We start from the raw sequence: 19,790 nt of genomic DNA on the forward strand, positions 1-19,790 counted from the left end.
CTTAATGTAAAGATAGCAAAATATCTCTTTCTCAATAGAACATGACAAAAGAAGTATACAAACATTATTCATCATTTTATTAAAGAAATATATTGTATCTGGACATAAATTTAGATAAGTATGAAACTTAGTTCATTACTCTAAAATATCATTGCTATTCTTGAGAGTCAGCCTGCAAGGTAGTGGCAAATGAACCCTGTATCCTGGTGTTCACATCTTTGTGTAGTCCTTGCTCAGCAGTGTTGATCTGTGTGACCAATAGCATGTGGCAGAAGAGAGATTATGTCACATCAAGATTAGGTTATAAAAGACTACAGCTTCCATCTTGGGCCTCTTCTTCCACTATCTTTCTCTCTCTTGGATTACCTGTTCTGAGAAAAGCCAGCTGCTATGACATGAGGACATTCAGGGAACCCTACAGAAATGCCCAGGTGGCCAGGAACAGACGTCTCTGGCAAACAACTAGTGGGGAGATGAAGTCTGCCAACAACAACTATGTGTGAGTTTAGAAGTAAATTCTCCAGTCTAGGTTAAGCCTTGAGATGATGATAGCCCCAGCCAACAGCTTAACAGAAATTTATGCATCCTGTATGTAAATAAAAGATCCTGAGCCAGAATCACCCAACTAAGCAGCTCCCACATTCCTGCCCCTCAAGAACTGTAAGAAATAATAAACATTGGTTTAAGCTACAAAATTCTAGATAATTTGTTACACAGGAATAGATATACATGCTTTTTACATAGTTATAATTTATTTTTATGATCTGAAAACACTTAATAACCAGCACCAGATTCCCACATAGTAATTGGACAAGTACCCAAGCAGAAAAAGAAAAACAAAAAAACACCTGAGTATTGTCCTTATCAAGGAAAGGAAGATGAAAGAAGAGGTTAAAAATACTGCTCAGAACCCTCAAGGATCCTACAGCAGAATAATATTTCTCTACTTCGAACACACTGAAAACAATGGCAAGCTGAGAGAAATAATTTAGTTAGGAAAAAAGTACAGGGAAAGAAAACAGAGAACACACAAGAAAGAACTGTAGAGATAGTGATCAGAATTCTGTAGAAAATCAGTAATATTTTCTTAAATGAGCAGATACTTTTTTAAAGCATATGTACTTTTCCAAGTGTAAAAACTACAAGAATTAAAATATACTCCCTTACTTCAAAATAAAACTCATTAATCCCCCTAGGTGGACAATAAATTCTCCTTTTGGTTTTTATCAGTACTACTACAGGAGAAAATGAGCTATCAAATTTCTGTATGTCAAGTCTTCAAGACTTGAAAAGGTGAAACATATAAGCTGTTCTTTAAGGCTAAATTAAATAAAATTCTTTGGTATTTTTAAATAAAATCTAGGAAAAGAATTAAAGCACTTCATGAATCTATGTTTTAGTTATCCAGTGAAGGTTTTCCTCTCTGAATAATTACATATAATTTATGAAAAATGTGGCAACATATTCTGTGATACTTCACTGATTCCTACTTTGACAATAGTGACACAATCAACATTTCTCCCGCCTCTTCTTGGAAATAATTCAAACAACAATAAGAACGACAACAAAAAAAAAAACACCTTTCTCTTCTGGTAAAATTAAGGTATAGCTAAAGCCCAATTCTCAGAATAAGTGGAAGGGCTCCCAAAAGCTACGGAGGTCATGCAGGAGCTCAAAAGAATGGAAGCAGAGAAGGAAAACTGCTTGTCTCACAAAGGCAGCAAGATAAACTTCTCAAAATGTAAAGCCTAAAACCTCTGTATATAACAATGAAAATAAGATAACCATGCTACAGGCACAAACTTCTCAGTTTGGTTCCGAAATGACACAGAGAAGGCAAAGCTTAAAGAGAAATCATTCATTCTTTCTGCCAAAATTAACCCTTTTCTGCCAAACCACATAAGCCCAATCCAATTTCCTGAAATGTTTTTAGATGAGATGTAAATACTATGTAAAACTAAAAATGAAAAGATATATAGGTCTCAATACTTCTAACAATATTGACTATTTTGTCTATTTAACTATCAAAGCCTTAGCAAGGATAACCTCTACATTCAGACAAAAACAAAAACAGAAAACAACGATTTATTTTGGTATAAGAAATAAGGCAGAAATCAAGCTTTACATTTTATTTTCATCTATTTTTCAGTAAAACTCAACTCCATTTCCTCCCAATGACTTGAAATATCATCTCTACCATATACTAACATAAAAACCATACATAAAAATTCCTATTGGGATTTATTTCTGAATTCTGTGTCTCTTTCTTTGGTTTGTGTCTCTAAACACTGTACCAAACTTTTAATTAATAAAGTTTCATAATGCATTTGATGCCACGTACACCTCTTCTTTTCCCTCTCCTTTTTTTAGAATTTTGAAGACTATTCTTATGTGCTTGTTTTTCCATTAAAAATTATAGAACTGTGGTAAGATTTTTAAAGTATATTGGTATTTTTTATTATGATCACACATTTTTAAATTTAGAAGAATGGATCTCATTGCAATATTGAGTCTTCCCATTCAAGAATAAGATGTGTCTCTTAATTAAGTTTCAGTATATAATTCTTTAAGAACAAACTTCTATCAAATGAATATCAATATTCAAATATTTATCAATATTGCAAAAGGAATGCTTGCAAAATGATTTTCTTACCTACCAAAGTAAATACAGTTAACCTTTGAACAACACAGGTCTGAACTGCGTGGGTCCACTCATATGGTAATTTTTTTTCAATAAATGTATTTTCTCTTCCTTGTGATTTTCTTAATAACATTTTCTTTTTCTCTTGCTCACTTTAAGAATACAGTATAGATATTGTACATATAACATACAAAAATAGGGACAGGACCCCTTCCCCAGTTCTTTTGCTTAAAAATGTATATTAATCAACGGTATATATCATTGGTGAGGCTTCCGGGCAGCAGGAGGCTTTTAGTAGGTAAGACTTTGGGGAGTCAAAGCTAATGTGCATTTTTGACTGCACAGGAGGGGTGAGGGTCATTGCCCCTCACCCCCATGTTTTCAAGGGTCAACTGTATTCTCCTTGAGTAAATATCAGGAAATGTTCACAGATACTTACCTCTTTAAGAGCCAACTATAGTTGATGAGAGATACTTTGTATTCTTACTAGAGTGCCATGAAACAAACTTTTCTCAAAAAAGCTACAAATTATATTTGCTAAACTTTTGGCAAGATTGAGAAAATATCTGTTACATGCTAAATGGGAGGAGGAGAGTAAAGAGGCATAAAAATTATGTAAGATCAAAGCCCTATCCTCAAATCAGTGTTAATTTAGTAGAAGCAGTTTCCAACCCCTGTGCCACACACACTGGTATGCCACAAGAATTTTTAAAACATACAATACCTGACTATTTTAGTCAGGGTCACTGACCTCTTTTCCCTTAGATTGTCAAAAAGAAGTGACAACAGCCAACATGGCAATGGCTATCTGGTATGAATGAATTAAAATTATACCTCTTTTTTTATGTCAGATCAGCAAAACAAATGTATTTTTTGGTGTGCCACAGAATTTTCTTTTTTTGAAAGAGAGAGGGGAAGGAGGGAAAAAGAAAGGAAGAGAAGAGTCAATGTGAGAGAGAAACATCAATCGGCTGCCTCCTGCATGTGCCCAGATCAGGGACTGGACCCACAGCCCAGACATGTGCCCGGCTGGGAACTAAACTGACGACGCCTCATCCTCTGCGACAATGTCTAACCAACCGAGCCACAATGGTCAGGGCTACAATTTATTAATTAGTTTGTGTGTGCTGTGAGATGAAAAGGGTTGAGAAATGCTGTAATGGGAAAACAAGAAAACATGAAAAATAGGGACAGGACCCCTTCCCCAGTTCTTTTGCTTAAAAATTTCCCCCATAACCTCATTTATGAGACAAAAAGAAAAAAAAGAAACAGAAGGAAAATAATCTTCTGAGAAGGTCAACATTTTATGCTAATTGGTCTCTGAAAGGATCTTATAGTGAATGGAACTTCTAGAAAATCATACTCTGTAAGAATAAGGTATCCAGGAATAAAAGTCTGTAAGATTGCTTATAAAGTCAGTTGAGTTAGAGACAAAGCTTAATGATTGTTCACTCTTAGAAAACAAACCAACTCTCAATAATGTGTATCTGCTAATATGATGCAGAAATTTAAAAAAAAAATTTAACTGTAATCCATCTCTCTCCTCACTAAGCATAACCTTAATGACTCCTAGGAATCATTATATTTGTAACATAAATTCAGCATTATATTATGATTTCAGTTTCAGTTAAGAGTTGAAAAGATCAGAGACATACATATTATTGAATCATAAAGACAGAAAAACAATAGGTTGGATTCACAGCAAGTTCCTCCATACTACATCCTGAAAGCAAAATAAAGTCTCAAAGCATCATATGTAATGTACTGATAATCTACCACGAAAGGTAATTTGGAATAGTTATGATTAAGCCATATATGTTTAGCCTTGAATCCATGACCTCTCTGTCCAGTAAAAGCATTTGGAAAACTTGGACTGCAAAGATAGCAGTCACTTTTTTGTGGTTATTGGGTGGATTTCTAAGCTTTGCAATCAATGCATATAGTGATGAGTAAAGTAGTACATTTGATTGCCCCTTCTGCCTCCATTTCTTTAAGTAAACCCTGGTCCAGACCTCAAAACTTTTATTTCCAAAGGAAAAAGTCCAGGGATAAGCTTGGGCAATAACTCACATTACACACAAATGAAAATGTCCCTTGGTAAGTCTTCTTTCTATCTACCACATGTTCTATCCACTTTCATGTTGTTGTATTTTATTTCATGCTTTTTTGATTGCCATCTATCAGAAGGACAATTCTATTCTTTGTTCAGTAACTGGTCTATGCTTCCAAAAGTGAAAAGCTCACTGAAACAGAAGCTGCAGGAGTTGAGAACCAGGTCACAGATGCGAATGACACAAAGTGAGAAATGGCTCTGAAGTTAAACAAGCCAAGAAATAACTAGATGCAGAAGATGCAGAAGAGGCAGAGAACAAAGTATGAATCATAAACCTTCACACTCAGAAAAACAGAAAGAACTAAAGAAAAAACATTTTTAAAGAACTGCAAGTTTTTCTACTTTTAAAAACAATTAATAGACGATCTATTTGCCCCTCCCCCAAAAATGTTTTCTGAATCGTAACAGTAGAACCAGTAGATCACAACTTGGGGATAGCCATTAAAATGAGCACAGTAATGTTAATTCCCTTTCTGAATTTCTTTTCTCTCCTCTGTTTATGAAAACATAAAAGGGAAACAAGAAAAAGAAGCTCAGTATTATAAAATCTGCTGTTATACCTAAAATAAGGATTCCAAAAGAATTCAAAAGAGAAGGAAAATAAAATGGCAGAGACATTTATTTTATAATATGTACACGCTCAATTTTTGGCTCTTTTATGTATGTACAAAGTTAAAGTTTTATGAGCTCTCAGAGTTCCAATTTGAAAATATGCCCTGCACTAAAGACTAAAGAAACAAACAAAAATTTATACTAGTCACCCCAAAAAAAGGTCCTATCTCTCCCCCGTCAAACAAAAAAAACCTAAGTATCGCCCTGATTCTTCCTTTTCCCTCTTTTCCCTTCTTTGCCTCTTATTTCCTCCCACCAAGTTGTCTTAGTTTTACTTCCAAAACATTTACAAGTCATCTACTCATCTCCACTGCCACTGGGGCAATTCAGTCCATCTACCATCTTTAGATTAAACTTCCCTAACAGCCTCCTCCGCATTTCTACTCTTGTCCTCCTCTTACTCAACCTCTGCAAGTCAGCACACATGACCCTCTTAACCTAAATCTAACGCCATTCTTCCACTAAAACCTTTACAAGCTTCCTATTTCACCCAAAATGAAATTCAAACTTCTCTCCGTGATTCTCCATGATCCAGAGGCTGCCTGATTCTGCAAGCTCACTTTGTATCACTCTTCCTCTCCATTACACATTTCAGATAGAGCTAACGAAGTCATGCTTTCTCCTGCTTTGCAGCCTTTGCATTTTTTGTTTTCTCTTCTTGGAAAGAGCTCTCAACTCCTAAGTTTTGGTTCGGTTTGGTTTGGTTTTTAGGACTTGAAGAACACACTGATGTCAAAAATTCAAAAAGTACTGAAAGCATATGAAAAAAATGCTGTTTTTCACCAACCACCTAGAGAGAATTACCATTAATAATTTGAAGACAATCCTTTCCTACATCTCTCTACGGATATATGTGCTATTATATATGGTATCTATAAATCATATTCCATAAATTCCAACTCTTTCCGAGCTGGTTCTTTCTCATACTTTAGTTCTAAACTCAAATCCTACCTTCTCAAGAGACCTTCCAGGACCAACATAAAGTAGCTTATTCCTCTTTCTCACATCACCCTGCTTAGTTTCTTCATTGCATTTATCTCTCTCTAAATTACCTATGTTTGCTTCTCTTCATTTTTTATCTGACCAATTCCAACAGAATGTAAGCTACACGAGGCACAAATCTTTTCACTACTTTCTTAATCACCAGCATCTAGCCAACTACCCTAAGAGATTGTAAGTGCCCAATATTTTCTTAGTAAACAGATGATGGCTGTGATTAATATTTATTGGCTGCCAAATTCTAAATTTATATCTCCTCTTCAAATTTTTCTCCTGGGCTTCATACTCATACTTAACCATACCACTTGACAGCTTTATCTAAAGAAAATACAGGTGTTTTAGTCTCAGTGCATCACCAAACCTGCTTCTCCTGAGGTTGTTCCCTATTCAGATGATACTACCATCAGCAAAATTTCCCAAGCCATAAACTTGAGTTTTCTCTTTGATCCAATTCTTCCCTCTCATCCTATATCCAACTAACCAACATGAGCCTCTCCACATTACCTCATTTCTACCCCCTCGATCTTTTCAATCCATCATTGTTTCTCTTCCCTTCTACCAGCGCTCAAGTGCAAATCACCATGAATCATTTCTCCCCCAGAAAACTACAATAACATTTTAACTTGCTGCTCCAGACCCATTCTTATTCCCCTCTAATTTATTCTCTATACCACAGCTTCAATGTTATCTTTAAAATAACAACATAATCATGTCATATTCCTTCTTTAAAATTTTCCATGGCTTTTCACTACTTTTAGGTTAAAGCCTAAATTCTTAATCATGAACTAGAAGGCCCACAAGAAAGATCCCTTGCCTGATTATCTAGACTTTTCTCTATAATTCAGTCTTTGGCCTTCTTTCAATTCTTTAAACCTGCCATGTTCTATCCTGCTTCAGGACTTTCAAACATGCTGTTCCTTCTGCCTAAAATACCACCCACCATGTCCCACTACTCTTGATACAGAGACTCATTCTTTGGGTCTCAAACTCAAATGTCACTTCCTCAGGGAGCCTGTAGTAGGCAGAATACTAAAGGTAGCCCTCTCTTTCCCCAAGACTTCTATCTTCTGGTTATACAAATAGTGGTTTACTGCTGTGAAGAAATTTTGCAGATATAATTATAACTCAGATGATTTTAAAATAAAGAGATTATTCTAGTGGGCTTAATATTATCTGTTAAACCCTTAAAAACAGAGCTTTCTAGGTCCAAGGGCAGAATGAGAAGTCAGAGAGATCCCTCAGAATATGATTTCACTCATACATGGAATCTAATGAACAACTGAACTAACAAGGAAAATGAGGACAGACTCATAGACAGAGAGCACGATGACAGCTAGTGGGGGCAGAGGGGAGTTAAGGGGTGGAGGGATTGAGCAAAAAAGAAAAAAGACTCATGGACATGGACAACAGTGTGATGATTGCTGGGAGAGGGATGGTATAAGGGGACTAAAACATAATGTAAAAAAATACAATAAAGATTAAAAAAATAAAAAGTTGGCCAATAACCTGATTGAGTCTATAAGAAGATTCTTCCCACAGAAAGTCCAGATAAGACTCCACAACAGCTGATAACCTTGCTTTAGACCTGTAAGACCCTATACAGAGAACCCAGTCAAGCCATCTGTTCTCACTTTCACAACTGCAATACAAGAAATGGCTGTTGCTTGAAGCCAGTAACTTTGTCGCAGCAATAGAAAAATGAATACAAAGGCCATTCCCTGACCCCTACTTCCAGACTGTGTGAGGGCCCCTGTTAAATGATCCTAGAGTATTTGGTACTTCTCTTTCATAATATTCACCATACTTATTGTTTAATTTAATGTATGCAGTCCAAGATCTACAGTCAGGAATTTTGTATTTTTGCATACCGTAAAGCATTATAATCCAATGTCTGTGCAACTGGTACCCATAAAGGTTTGTTGATTGAAGGGACAAATTTTTTATTCAATTGTCTCTCAAAATTCTCAATCACAACACATCTTCTGTAATGTCCTATATTATAAAATATTTCTATCTTAAGGGCCAATTGCTTTATTTTTAATATTTACTTACTTTTAGAGAGAGGGGAAGGGAGGGAGAAAGAGAGGGAAACATCTATGTGTGAGGGATACACTGACTGATTACCTCTTTCTCTCACATGTCCCAACTGGGGACCTAGCCCACAACCCACAACTACGAATCCAATCAGCAACCTTTTGGTTCTCAGGCCCGTGCTCAATCCACTGGGCCACACCAGCCAGGACGGGCCAACTGCTTTATAATAGTAACTAAGAAGAAGAGAAGACAGGTAGGATGAATGGAACATATTCAGAATCATTGGGGCTGTTATTCTTTTTGTTTTACAAACCCTTCCTCACTTGCCTCTACCCACAATCTGAAATGCCCACTCCATGCCCAATATGCCTAAAGAAGCATGACCATCTTATTAGAGAATTACTAAAGATTGCCATAGAAAGCTATTATTACTAATGTAATTGGGTCACATTCCTCAACTATGTTGGAATGTAAAGAAAGATTTAAAACAGCATTCTACTTTTAAAAAATATATATTTTTCAAACTGCAAAACAAAGCAAATTTATTCAATCTGAGTCATTGTTTTTTCCTAATAAAAAAAGAATGAATACAAAAACTATCTGGTCAAAAAGATGAAAGGTCAACAAAAAGAACAATTTACTTACATCAATGGGAAAGCAAAAAATGGGAGTGTCATGGCAAGTCTTGCTGTAAATTCTTCGGGAAGATACCACAAGTATACAATTAAACATGTAAACAGATAAAGAATTGAGGAGTAAAGAATTAATCTTCCAACCCATAATTTTTGTAGTCTCTGATTTTTTTCCCTGAATTCTTCCAATGCTTTAATTTCCTGTTAAGAGAAAATCATTTTATATTATTAAATCTCAAACTTCATAAAGATACTAAAATGTCAACAAAAATTTTTCACATGAGAGGTTATATAGAAAGAACTTTTAAATTTCAATGAAATATAATACCTTAATATTTTAAAATGGAACAAAACATGAAAAACTAAAAGTAAAGTCAAAAATAAATAAAAATGCCTATTCTGACAATCACTTTTTTAAATGCAATATTAAGATACTATTTTTAACCTAGCAAACTAGTGAACATCAGAGGTATAAATTAGCATCAATAAATAGTATTTGTTAAACCAAACAAATAATAATTCTCCTGTATAAAGTCTATAAAATATCTGGCTATAAAAATAATTAATAAATATTGAAACAGTGATCTATACTACTGTCTTTCTATCTGTTCATTGATCTCACTATTCCCAAGGAATAGCCATTTTTAATAATCATAGAAAGCATAAAAAGCTGTGAAGTTTGCATACTAACAAAACTTGTTGCAAACTATCTTATAATCTACTTTATCCTACCTAGAACATTGATTTACACAACTCTGTACATCTAATTTCATTCAAACATATTTTATTACTTAGCACAGTCTTAAGTCAGTGATGGACTTTGGATTGTTTTGAGATCATGTAATATTAAAATTCTCATGCTTACTCTCTATCATCTCTAAATTCCCATACCAAATCCAATCTCCAAAATAATATATATTAAAATAATATTTATATAACACCTAAAATGAATTAAAACTCCCCAGAGGTAAAGAACATACCTTATCTATATTTTCCAGAACTTCTACAGTTGAAGGTTTTGTCTGTTATAGAAATAGAAACAAGAAACAGCATTAAAACCTCTTACTGCAAATTTAGAAACACCTTGATTTATACAATCATAAAAGAACACTTTAATCCAAAATTGTTTTTTCAAGTGCTGTCAAGCTTTATGTATTCCTGTTTGTTTATAAATAAGATTCAGATTTAAATAAAAATTATAATTATAAACAGGACTACATAAGATTAAATAAGCATTTTCCTACTTAACTTCCTTTTAGTCCCAGAAGTACTTTCAACTTTGATACCTCAATTTTTACCATCCTTAATCCCAACAGAACATATTTTTATCAAGAGAAACACATTTTCTTCAAAGAAAAATTTTCTTAGATGTGATGACCCTAAGAATTCATATATTAAAAATTCAAGACTAAAATTCATCTGATTTGCTACTGCTAAAAGTTCACTAAGGACTCAAAATCAAAATCAATAAAGCTACCTTTATTCTGACTTCCTAAAATACTTTTCTGAAGATCAGATTTTAAAAGGGCATCTAAGAATACTTCATTATAGCAGAGCTTATTTGTTAAAGGTACTTTTTATACCACCTAGAATAAAAACCAGCCAAAATGACTCATACGACACTTGAGAAAATGTTTACCAATCATATACTCAACAATCTAAGAGGGTAATGAATATCAATTCATTGTAGTTCCCACAAGAGTTGTTAACATTAGGTTGAACCATATGAAATTGCTATTTATGTAAGTCAAAGCTGTTGAATATTGGCACTGTTGTATGGTTCAACCTAATAAGAAAGACAAAGGAAGAACAGATAAATGTGATATTTAGGCAGAACTGTAAAAAGCGTTTTAAAGGGGGGCAGGGGTCAATATAATGCCAATCCAAAACAGAGCAGCTCCAGCAACAATTCAAAACTAAAGTGTGTGCCAAGCATTACTAAGGTAAAAAGGAGTCCAAAAAATAAGCTAAGTAATTTGTCCTAGACTACATTATCTCCTCTTATATTAGAGAAGAGCATTTACCAATATATTTTATATTTTTCAGCTCTAAAGCTAAGCTACTTCCTCTAAAGGCTTAACCAATAAAATCAGAGTGCATTTTTTAATTCTGTTTAACCTATATTTCCTAAAAGTATATTTAGTATAACTTCAGTAAATATTTGTGATAAGTTTTAAGCAAAAAGATATAGTCTATAAAAACATAAGTACTGTATAAAATACTAATTTCAACTACCTTTCAAGTAAGGTTGAATCTTAGGTACTATGAGAAGAAAACAAGATAACCATTTGTATGTGAATACATAAATAGAGAAATAAAAACAATTCATAAGTAAGAGTGAACTAACTCTGTTAAACAGAGACATTAGATACCTATATAGCAAGCAGAACTATTAAAGTCCAAATAAAAAACTAACTTATAAGCGAAAAGAAAAATGAGAGTCAGGGATAATATCAAACTACTACCCAAGTCTACACCACAAAAGAAACTTTTACAAAGAGCTTTATTTGACACTTTGGTTTTAGACTAAAAACTGGCTGTAAAGAAAAGTAACTTACCCTCCATCGAGAAAATAATCCACCCATCTTTTATTTGTAGAAACTGAGCACAATGATAAATATCATCAATTGTCCAACGGAATTCACAGCTAGAAATAAAGCAAGTATTTTAAAAATTCAAGTTACAACACATAGCCTACCCACTACAAAATTCAGAAGTTCTAATACTGCTTAAAAATACTACAGAAGATTAATTTCTTTGGGTTCCACTTAAGTCAAATTTTAATTTAGCCAGTCTTGGGATAGAGTCCACCTTTTAAAAAAAATCCTTTCTTCCAAGCTAGGACATATTTAAAAATGAAAATAAAGCTGGAAAGACTTTTTAATGGCAAGACATTTCAGAAATATATATTCATACCACTTCTCAATTTTTCTATTCTTTAAAGTAGGTTCCTTTTGTTTTCTCATAAGAAAAGTTCAGCTCTTTCCCAACTAAACTAGTTTTTGGAATAAAAGGTATTTTACAATGTTTAGGGGAAAAAATCACCTTATAAATAATAATAGAAAGCTAACTGGATTTTGAATAAGAATATAAGGATTTCAAGGCTACCTGTAGTATTGAGCAAATCACTTAATGTTTTTGAGCCTTAATTTTCTTTTCTGTAAATTAGAGTTAATAAGACCAACAATTTTCACAGGACAGCCTTCATTTTTTTCCATTTTACAGGTAAAAAAATTAAGTGAAAAGAGGTTTCGCGACTTGTCCATAAGAAACGTGGCCCAAAGCCACTCTATCTTCAGACTTCTTGGCTGTTCACTACTGTTGAACACCCAAATAAACATTTCTTTCTGAAATTAAGTCCCCCTCAAGTTAGTTGATTTTCATGTCAGCTCTCTGTATATCCCCTTTGTTTAACTGTTTTACTATTACTCTGAAATGTATTATATTATCATATATTTTAAAAATTTATTATTCTAAATCAAATTACCAGTCAATAATTAGAAAAATATTTATTCTTTTAAGTTGAACCAGGTTTTAGTTACATACTGCCAGTACATACTACTTCATTTCCATCAAAAAAAAAGTTGGGCAATAATTCTTACATTTTTTAAAAACCATAAATGTAATAAAAAGATAATGCCATGACCAAGTAAATACTCTCTGTGAAACTATTTATAGGTTTCAATTAGCATAAGCCATACCTATCTTGGACTTTCTTGATTAGAGAAGTCACAAAGAGCTTAATTATGAAATACTTTCACTTACAAAGTAATTTTTAGAAACAGAAGTAACTATAATCTGTCCTAAAATTTTCTGAGGTTTATAAATATAATGAACGCTAAAAGTCATATTTATGTTACAATCTAAATATTATTAATCCTTCAATATTAACTCAGTATTCAAATTTCTAAAATGCAGTTGTAGGAAATCCTGGAACCTTAATTAATGAAAGTATAAATTTCTGAGTTAAGACATTAAATAGATCTTAAAACCTTCTTAAGATGCTAAAAATAATCACCAAGAAAGGTGACTAGGGAGGGGAGATTCAGATGAACCACTTTAACTTGGTATTTTCAAAATACACATCCCACTATTTTGAAACTAATATATGGTATCTACCACAGTGTTTTGTATACAACTGACCTACATATCTTGGTCTGTAACAGAATTACATGCCTGCAAGTTAAGTTTGCAGCCATCACATATTAGAATTTTTAATATTTGAAAGTATTAACAATAAGGATAATATCAGTTAAACACTCCGTAAGCACTTACTCTCTAGCAGGCCTTAAAACAAATGCTTTACATGAATTTTATCATGCAGATACTATTATTGCTCCATTTTATAAATAAGGAAACTGAGGCTAGGGGAGTGAAGTAATTCATTAAGGCCCCAAAGACATTAAGTAGTAGAGTCAGACACAGCATTTTAGTCTTGATTTTTAAAAAATCAACCAGTTATTCTCAATAACATGAAATAAACCCTGCTTTATATATGAGATTGGAATATTTATATATAAAATATATGAAAGCACCTCTGACATTCTCAAATAGCTAGTAAACAGAGCTACTGAAGTGGAAAGTGAGTTATAAACACAAGAGACAGTGTTAGTACAGTGTATAATGTAGACCAATTTCTTCATTTGATTAACTTTGAATGCATAAATCTACATGGATGATATGCTAAATGATTTGCCAAAATCATGCAACTCCAGCTAGGGGCAGAACTGGCACTAGAAATCTGAGAGCACTTCCTTTACTTGTTTCTGTATATCACTTTTTAAATAAGTGTAATATGAAATATATGCATAAAATTGCAATTAATGCTGACTTTGACATTAATTATTTGCTTGGAAAATTGTTTTGATGTTAATGAAGCAAAATATGGCTTAGCCTTCAAGATCCCTGAAGCAGAGGACTGTGCTTTTCAATTTGTCCTCTAAAACAACATTAGGGTAACAGTCGTTAAATGCCATATCCATACTTTCAGATTCATAATCAAAGAACCAGTCACCCCTCATTGTTCCAGCAATTTTCCTATCAAATTCTGGTATTTGTTAAAGAAGCTGATTTACTATAATGCATGTGTAATGGAAGTACTTTCTAAAAGATATAAAAGCATAACAAAATTAAATAACTCAACTATTTCTTTATGGTTTTAATTTCACACCTCTTCTACTTTCAAACATCTTTTCCCTCCTTGCCACCCCAGTATCAACCCCAATTCCCGTGGCCCATTACTTACTATGAAACCTTGGGCAAATAAATTACTTGCCCTCTCAATTATTCGATATCTTCATCTGCAAAGGAAGACCAGTTTAAGGACCCTCTTAAATGTTCAAAAGCTTAAGTGACGTAATGCATTCTAAACTATTTACAACAGCGCCTGACCCATGTTAATTTCTCAATACAAACTGTTGTTTTAATCGCTGTGATCCTTGCTGTTTTCTAGGCCATCTCTGCTTCCTTTCAACACATAGAAATTACATTGGAACCAAATAACTAGCATTTCCTGCTGAAGTATAAATTTATTTGCTTGCCCCTGAATGGACAAATTGGCTCAATCTCAAGTGGCTTGTCCCCAAGAACTCTTCCATGAACATGTACAGAGAGTCTCTTTCCACTCTGATATCACAATGGGACCTGATATGACCTTAAGAGCAAGGCGCACCTACATGTTTCCAATGAATAATCATGCCCCCATATTATTTGGATTTTTTTTCCATTAACTGTAATTTACACTGAGGTTTGGATGTCAGAATTTAAAATCTTGGGGCATGTTATTTTTAAATTTTCAGCTCATTTTAAGTCATTAAAATAATGGAGAAGAGGCCTAGGTTCAAAATATGACTCAACTACATATTATGTATGTGATCTTAGGGAAATTAGACTCTCTAAGCCTCAGTTTCCACATTTGTAAAGTAGCAAAAATATCTATACTTCACAGAGAATTACTGTATGAAATAAATAAAATTGGGATAGTGTCCAACAAATTGTAAGTGTATAATAAATTGTAGCCATTGTTATTGTTAGTACCAGAAAATAAATGTAGTACAGACAATACTTCTAATCTAAAACACATTTCTTTCTAATTTCCTTTAAAGAAAGAACCTGTTTCATAATTTTAAAACTGGAAAATAAAATTGCAGTTCGTATTTTAATTGCTATTGTATTGCTCTCATTCTCTATAGTATAAAAAAGTAAAACAAAATGCTCTTCAGACTCTTCCATTAAAATAACATGTAAGCCTTTAACGGCAAAGGAAGTTTAGTTTTATGCTTACCAAGTTTGAAACTTAAGTAGAAACTATTCAATCACTATCAGTAGTACCTCTACAACACATTGTACTATTCAATTAAGTGTACTATTCAAAAAGTGTACTATTCACTTTTAATTTAAGATTAAAAGTGATTTGTTCTAGAACTCAAACTTTCACATATCATAACTGAAAAGGGAATTCTGAAATATCCTAAACTGCCACATTTATTGCTTAAAAATAAAGCTCTTGGAAAGAATTACACCTCCAAAAGCATTTTTACTATATGATGAATAAGTTATGGTCTTCATGGTAAGTCAATGTTCATTCTTAACTAAATACTACCAAAAATAATTTTGGTTACAAAGACTTCAATATGAAGTTATGCTAGCCAATGACTTCTTTTCTTTTTTTTTTTTTCAATTAAACAACATATAAACACATTAACCATATTGGGCTGACCTCAGGAGATGACAGAGAAACTTAACATTCTAATTTTAAATGCATCACTCATATTTTGTAAAATGTGTTCAAAAATCAACTTGGTCCTCCTAAAAATTTTCTAACTATGCGGACTGCTGAGGACAAGAGATTAGCCGTTCCCTGCCAGTTTGAACATGTGCCTGAGACCAAGCATATTCACATCCACACAAACCCCTGTTGAACAGGGTCAGTTTTGTCAATGGTGACACCCAGGGCACAGAGAAAGGAGAAAACAGATGACACTACGCACCACAAACCAGAAGCCAACTAGGAAAGGCAGAACTTGGAAAACTCAATGAGTCACAGGTTTTACTTAGTAGTGTGAGGAACGATCAGCAAAATAACCAATCCCAATTCTCTCTCAACCCCCATACACAATATTAAAGAATTAAAACTACTGATGTAGTTCAGATTTGCTCTTCTTCTGCCACACGTTTGACAACTAAGCAAACCTGCCTTTCCCTCCACCCCCTACACCGCCCACCACTCCTCAAATAAGGACAACAACTGTGCATAGGCTTCCCTAAATTTCACATAATCCACGCCCACACTTCTGGGCCGAGCAGCGTGACACTGACAGTTTTCGGTCCCTCCCGATCTTCCCAACTCGTAGCGCCTCGGCACTACTCAGGACTTGGGTAAAACACTCGAAACGATAGCGTGGCGTAGGATCTTCTGACCCTTTGCCTCCACGTAGGTGGGCCAAAGAACCGATGCTCAGCTCACCCCGGTCACCCCCCGCCCCCCGCCGAAATCAGGACTGAAAACCACCACCCTTGGGGGGAGGAGAAGAGAAAGGGGTCTCCAGCACTCCAGAACCACCCCTGCCATTGTGCAAGGAAATGAGAGGGACCAGAGAGCGAGGCTGGGTCAGCGCGCAGCCGGCATTCAATTTGTTGAGCCGCCACCGTGGAGCTCTTAGGCCACTCAGCATGGGGCAGAGACGCCTGGGAGAGGCTAGCGGGGAAACCGAGAGCGTACTTCCCAGAAAAAGGCTCAGCGCGCCTTCCCTCTGCCGAGCCCTCCAAGTTGCCCTCATTTTAAGCGCTCTACCTTCAAGAAGCGGGCAAAGCCCGGCGCTGGCGTCCACCTCTGCCAGCTTCGGGCGCCACCGCCCAGCCTGCCTCCAGAGCGGGTAGCAGCTTCCACTGACAGAGACTGGCCCTGCCAATTCCTTCCCATCAAACCCCGCGCTCCCGCCGCCGGCCAATCCGCGCCGCGGCCGGCGCGCGCCGCTCTACTGTCACGTGACTGTGACAGGGGCGGGCAGTTGCGGAGGGCGGCCGGGCGGTTGGCTCGGGGACGCTCGCTGCTGTGACTTCACCGTCAACTGGAGTGCTCCTCGTCGCGTCTGAGAGGTGTGATGCTGTTTATTTCGACTACAGCCGATACAGTTAATTCTAACTCTTCCTCTACCTCCTTTTCTTTTAAAGCCCATTCTGCAAATCTCATTGGAAAAAGAAAATCCCCGAAATTGGTCCTATACCACCGTGAGAGAGGAGAGGGGTTGAAGGTGGAGGTGAGTGCCTCTGGAACGTAGTTTCCCCTGAAGAGTCGCGTAGGGGCTGTCATCCAACCAGCAGCAGAGCAAGCTGGTAATGCACATACTGGAAGAGGCTGGTTCCCAAAGAAGCCAGTGGAGAAAGTTCAGCCCAGTCTCCAGAAGTGCTTGAGACTCTTATCAGTCAGTAACGTCACAAAGAGTCATTTGATAACTGCACGCTTACCTCACCCGTGTGTGGTAAGCTCCAACTGCCAAAAGAGGTGATTTCACACTAGATAACAACATAAACTGAGCTTTCTTTCTTAAAACTCTTACCTTAAAAACACCTTTCACAGGTCCTGCCTGACGCGTGGGCCCACAAATAAACCACCCAGCCAACATTTGCTTCCGATTTAAAACATCGCCTAAAGAGCATTTAATTGCCTAGCCAACTGGGAATGACAATCCTAAATAACAAGACAGTGGAACCACACAAGGTAACGTAGAGAAGGGTAGAGAAACGTCAACAAAAGCTTTTGTCATGTGTTATCCCTACAACATGTTTTTCACCCCGTGTGCAAACACTTCCATGGGATTTTTCTATTTTAGTTACATACACATTCTAAAATTTTTTTAAAGTTGCTATGATCTTTAAAGAGTAAAATTGTTTCAATAGGCAAACAAAGAAAATAAACTGGACATAGCAGTACCTAAAGGGTATGAATAATTTACCCTGGAAGTTACCAGATAATTTACGATGGAGTTGCTTCTCCTAGCTCCTAAAATCTTTAATTACAGAATGAAGGAAAGGGAACCAAAATTTACATGTTGTGTACTCTGGGTCAGGCATTTCACAAATCTAGAAGAAAATGAAAACAAGCATTTCACCTATTTTGATATAGAAATTTAACCATTTTGTTTTTCAACCTTTGCTATTTCAAAGTTTGTTTGTTTGTTTGTTTGTTTGAAGGCCTGTGCAGTTATGCGGATACTGCATCTCACCTCAGGAAGATGTCTTTTCCTAAGAGAATAGAAAATGTCTTCTACTTGCTAAAGATTTATTCTCTAGTTCTAATTGAGCCATCAAGGTCTAATTGTAAAGTGGAAGAAACAGGAGGTGGAAGGCAGAAGAGCTAGCTGGATGCAAGAGATTCCAAAAACCTTTTCCAGCAACAAAATTCTCTAGGTAATTGCTCTGTAAGAGCAGAGATTTGGCCTGGTAAGGGGAGGGAGAGAAGTCCTAAGTCATTCTTCTAATCCTCCCAACAAACTGTTAAGGTAAATATTATTTTTAAAATGAGGAAACTGAAGAATAGAAAGACTATGTCTATTGTTGAAGGCACTGTACCACTGCCACCTCTATATTAAGTGGTGTTTGTCAAGCACAGTGAGGGAAGATATTAGAAGCTGAACTATCAACGTGTGCACTACATAACTGGACTGCGGGCTACAGGGGTTCTTCTAAATATTTTTTAAGGACAAGACCTTGTGTTAAGTGCTGAGGATAAATAAATAAAACAGCTGCCTTAAAGCAACTGACTCTAGTGAAAGAAACCTTCAAGAGAACAAAAAATGCAACATAAAATGAATAAGTACTGTGACAGAGACAAATGTTCAAGAGATTGGAAAATGATAAGGCAACATCAGCCAAAGGTGATGTGGGAGAGCCAATGAAAGTGGTACTTTAGTTGTGTCCAAATATTAAAGAGTTATTCCCCACTAATCCTAAACTTATCCTGGGATAGACTCTTGGGAAATGAAATAGGAAGAGCACCAGAAAAGATGAGAAAGGAAACAAACTAGCCAAAGAGATTTTAAAAAGTCTAGTTAAGTAAGTGAGCCACATGTATCAAGAGAAATAAATGAAAGTTACTAGAGACAGATGCTATGAGGGCTTGCAGTGGGATTATTCATTGATTCATTTTGGAAAGTTTAGGAAAGGCCTCTTTGAGGAATTAACTCTGGAATGGAGATCTACAGGATAAAAAACTGAAGAAAGGAGAAAGGGAAACAGGAAACATCTTAGGTAAAGGGGTTTTTTCATAAGGAATATTACAAGCATGATGGACTGAAAGTGGGCCATTGTAGCTAGGGCATAGATTGCAGGAAGAAGGTTCTACATTGTGAAGCACTAAGACCAGACTAAGCAGGACCTCACTGGCCATACAGAAAACCTTCACTTTTTTGTTGAGAATAAAGTGGGAAGAGGATTTGATCTGATCAGATCTGGGTTTTGAAAAGATCATTCCAGCTGCAGAATGAGAATATGAACAGGGCCAGCATTGGACCAACTAGGATTTGTTGGTGTGGTCAGTGTTCATAGTAGTTTAAGTGGACTGGTGCAGGAACAAGGAGATGAAGACAAGTTGAGAAAATTAAACAATTTAGGAAATGAAATGTTAGCTCTTGGTGATGAATTTAAATGAGGAGCTGAATGGGGACTGGAGGATTGAAGAGTCAGAGATGGCAAGAGGATTTCTGTCAGGCGCAGTGGGTAGATAGTAATGCTGTCACTGAGAGGTGGGAACACTGAAATA

The 19,790-nt window shown here is 35.6% G+C and overlaps 1 protein-coding gene across 4 annotated transcripts in view; it reads right to left on the minus strand.

Annotated features, from left to right (window-relative positions):
* The window catches only part of LNPK (lunapark, ER junction formation factor), a 68,213-nt gene extending 51,259 nt beyond the window's left edge, over positions 1-16,954 (minus strand). For 3 of the 4 annotated variants that reach the window (XR_008528214.1, XM_054562518.1, XM_054562520.1), the window contains exons 1-4: positions 16,824-16,954; positions 11,590-11,678; positions 10,012-10,053; positions 9,045-9,232 (exon numbers count right to left, since the gene is read on the minus strand). Coding sequence is in view for 3 of the 4 variants with exons in the window: in XM_054562518.1 (XP_054418493.1) it covers positions 9,045-9,232; positions 10,012-10,053; positions 11,590-11,616 (257 nt within the window). In the remaining variant the exon portion in view is untranslated. Of the gene's footprint in view, positions 1-9,044; positions 9,233-10,011; positions 10,054-11,589; positions 11,679-14,276; positions 14,332-16,823 lie in introns of all 4 variants that reach the window. The other variant, XM_054562519.1, reaches the window with a different exon arrangement.
* Between the last annotated feature and the right edge of the window lie 2,836 nt (positions 16,955-19,790).

This window comes from Pteronotus mesoamericanus, unplaced genomic scaffold (assembly GCF_021234165.1).
Source record: "Pteronotus mesoamericanus isolate MK-2021 breed Mesoamerican mustached bat unplaced genomic scaffold, CSHL_Meso_final scaffold_651, whole genome shotgun sequence".
NCBI lineage: Eukaryota > Metazoa > Chordata > Mammalia > Chiroptera > Mormoopidae > Pteronotus > Pteronotus mesoamericanus.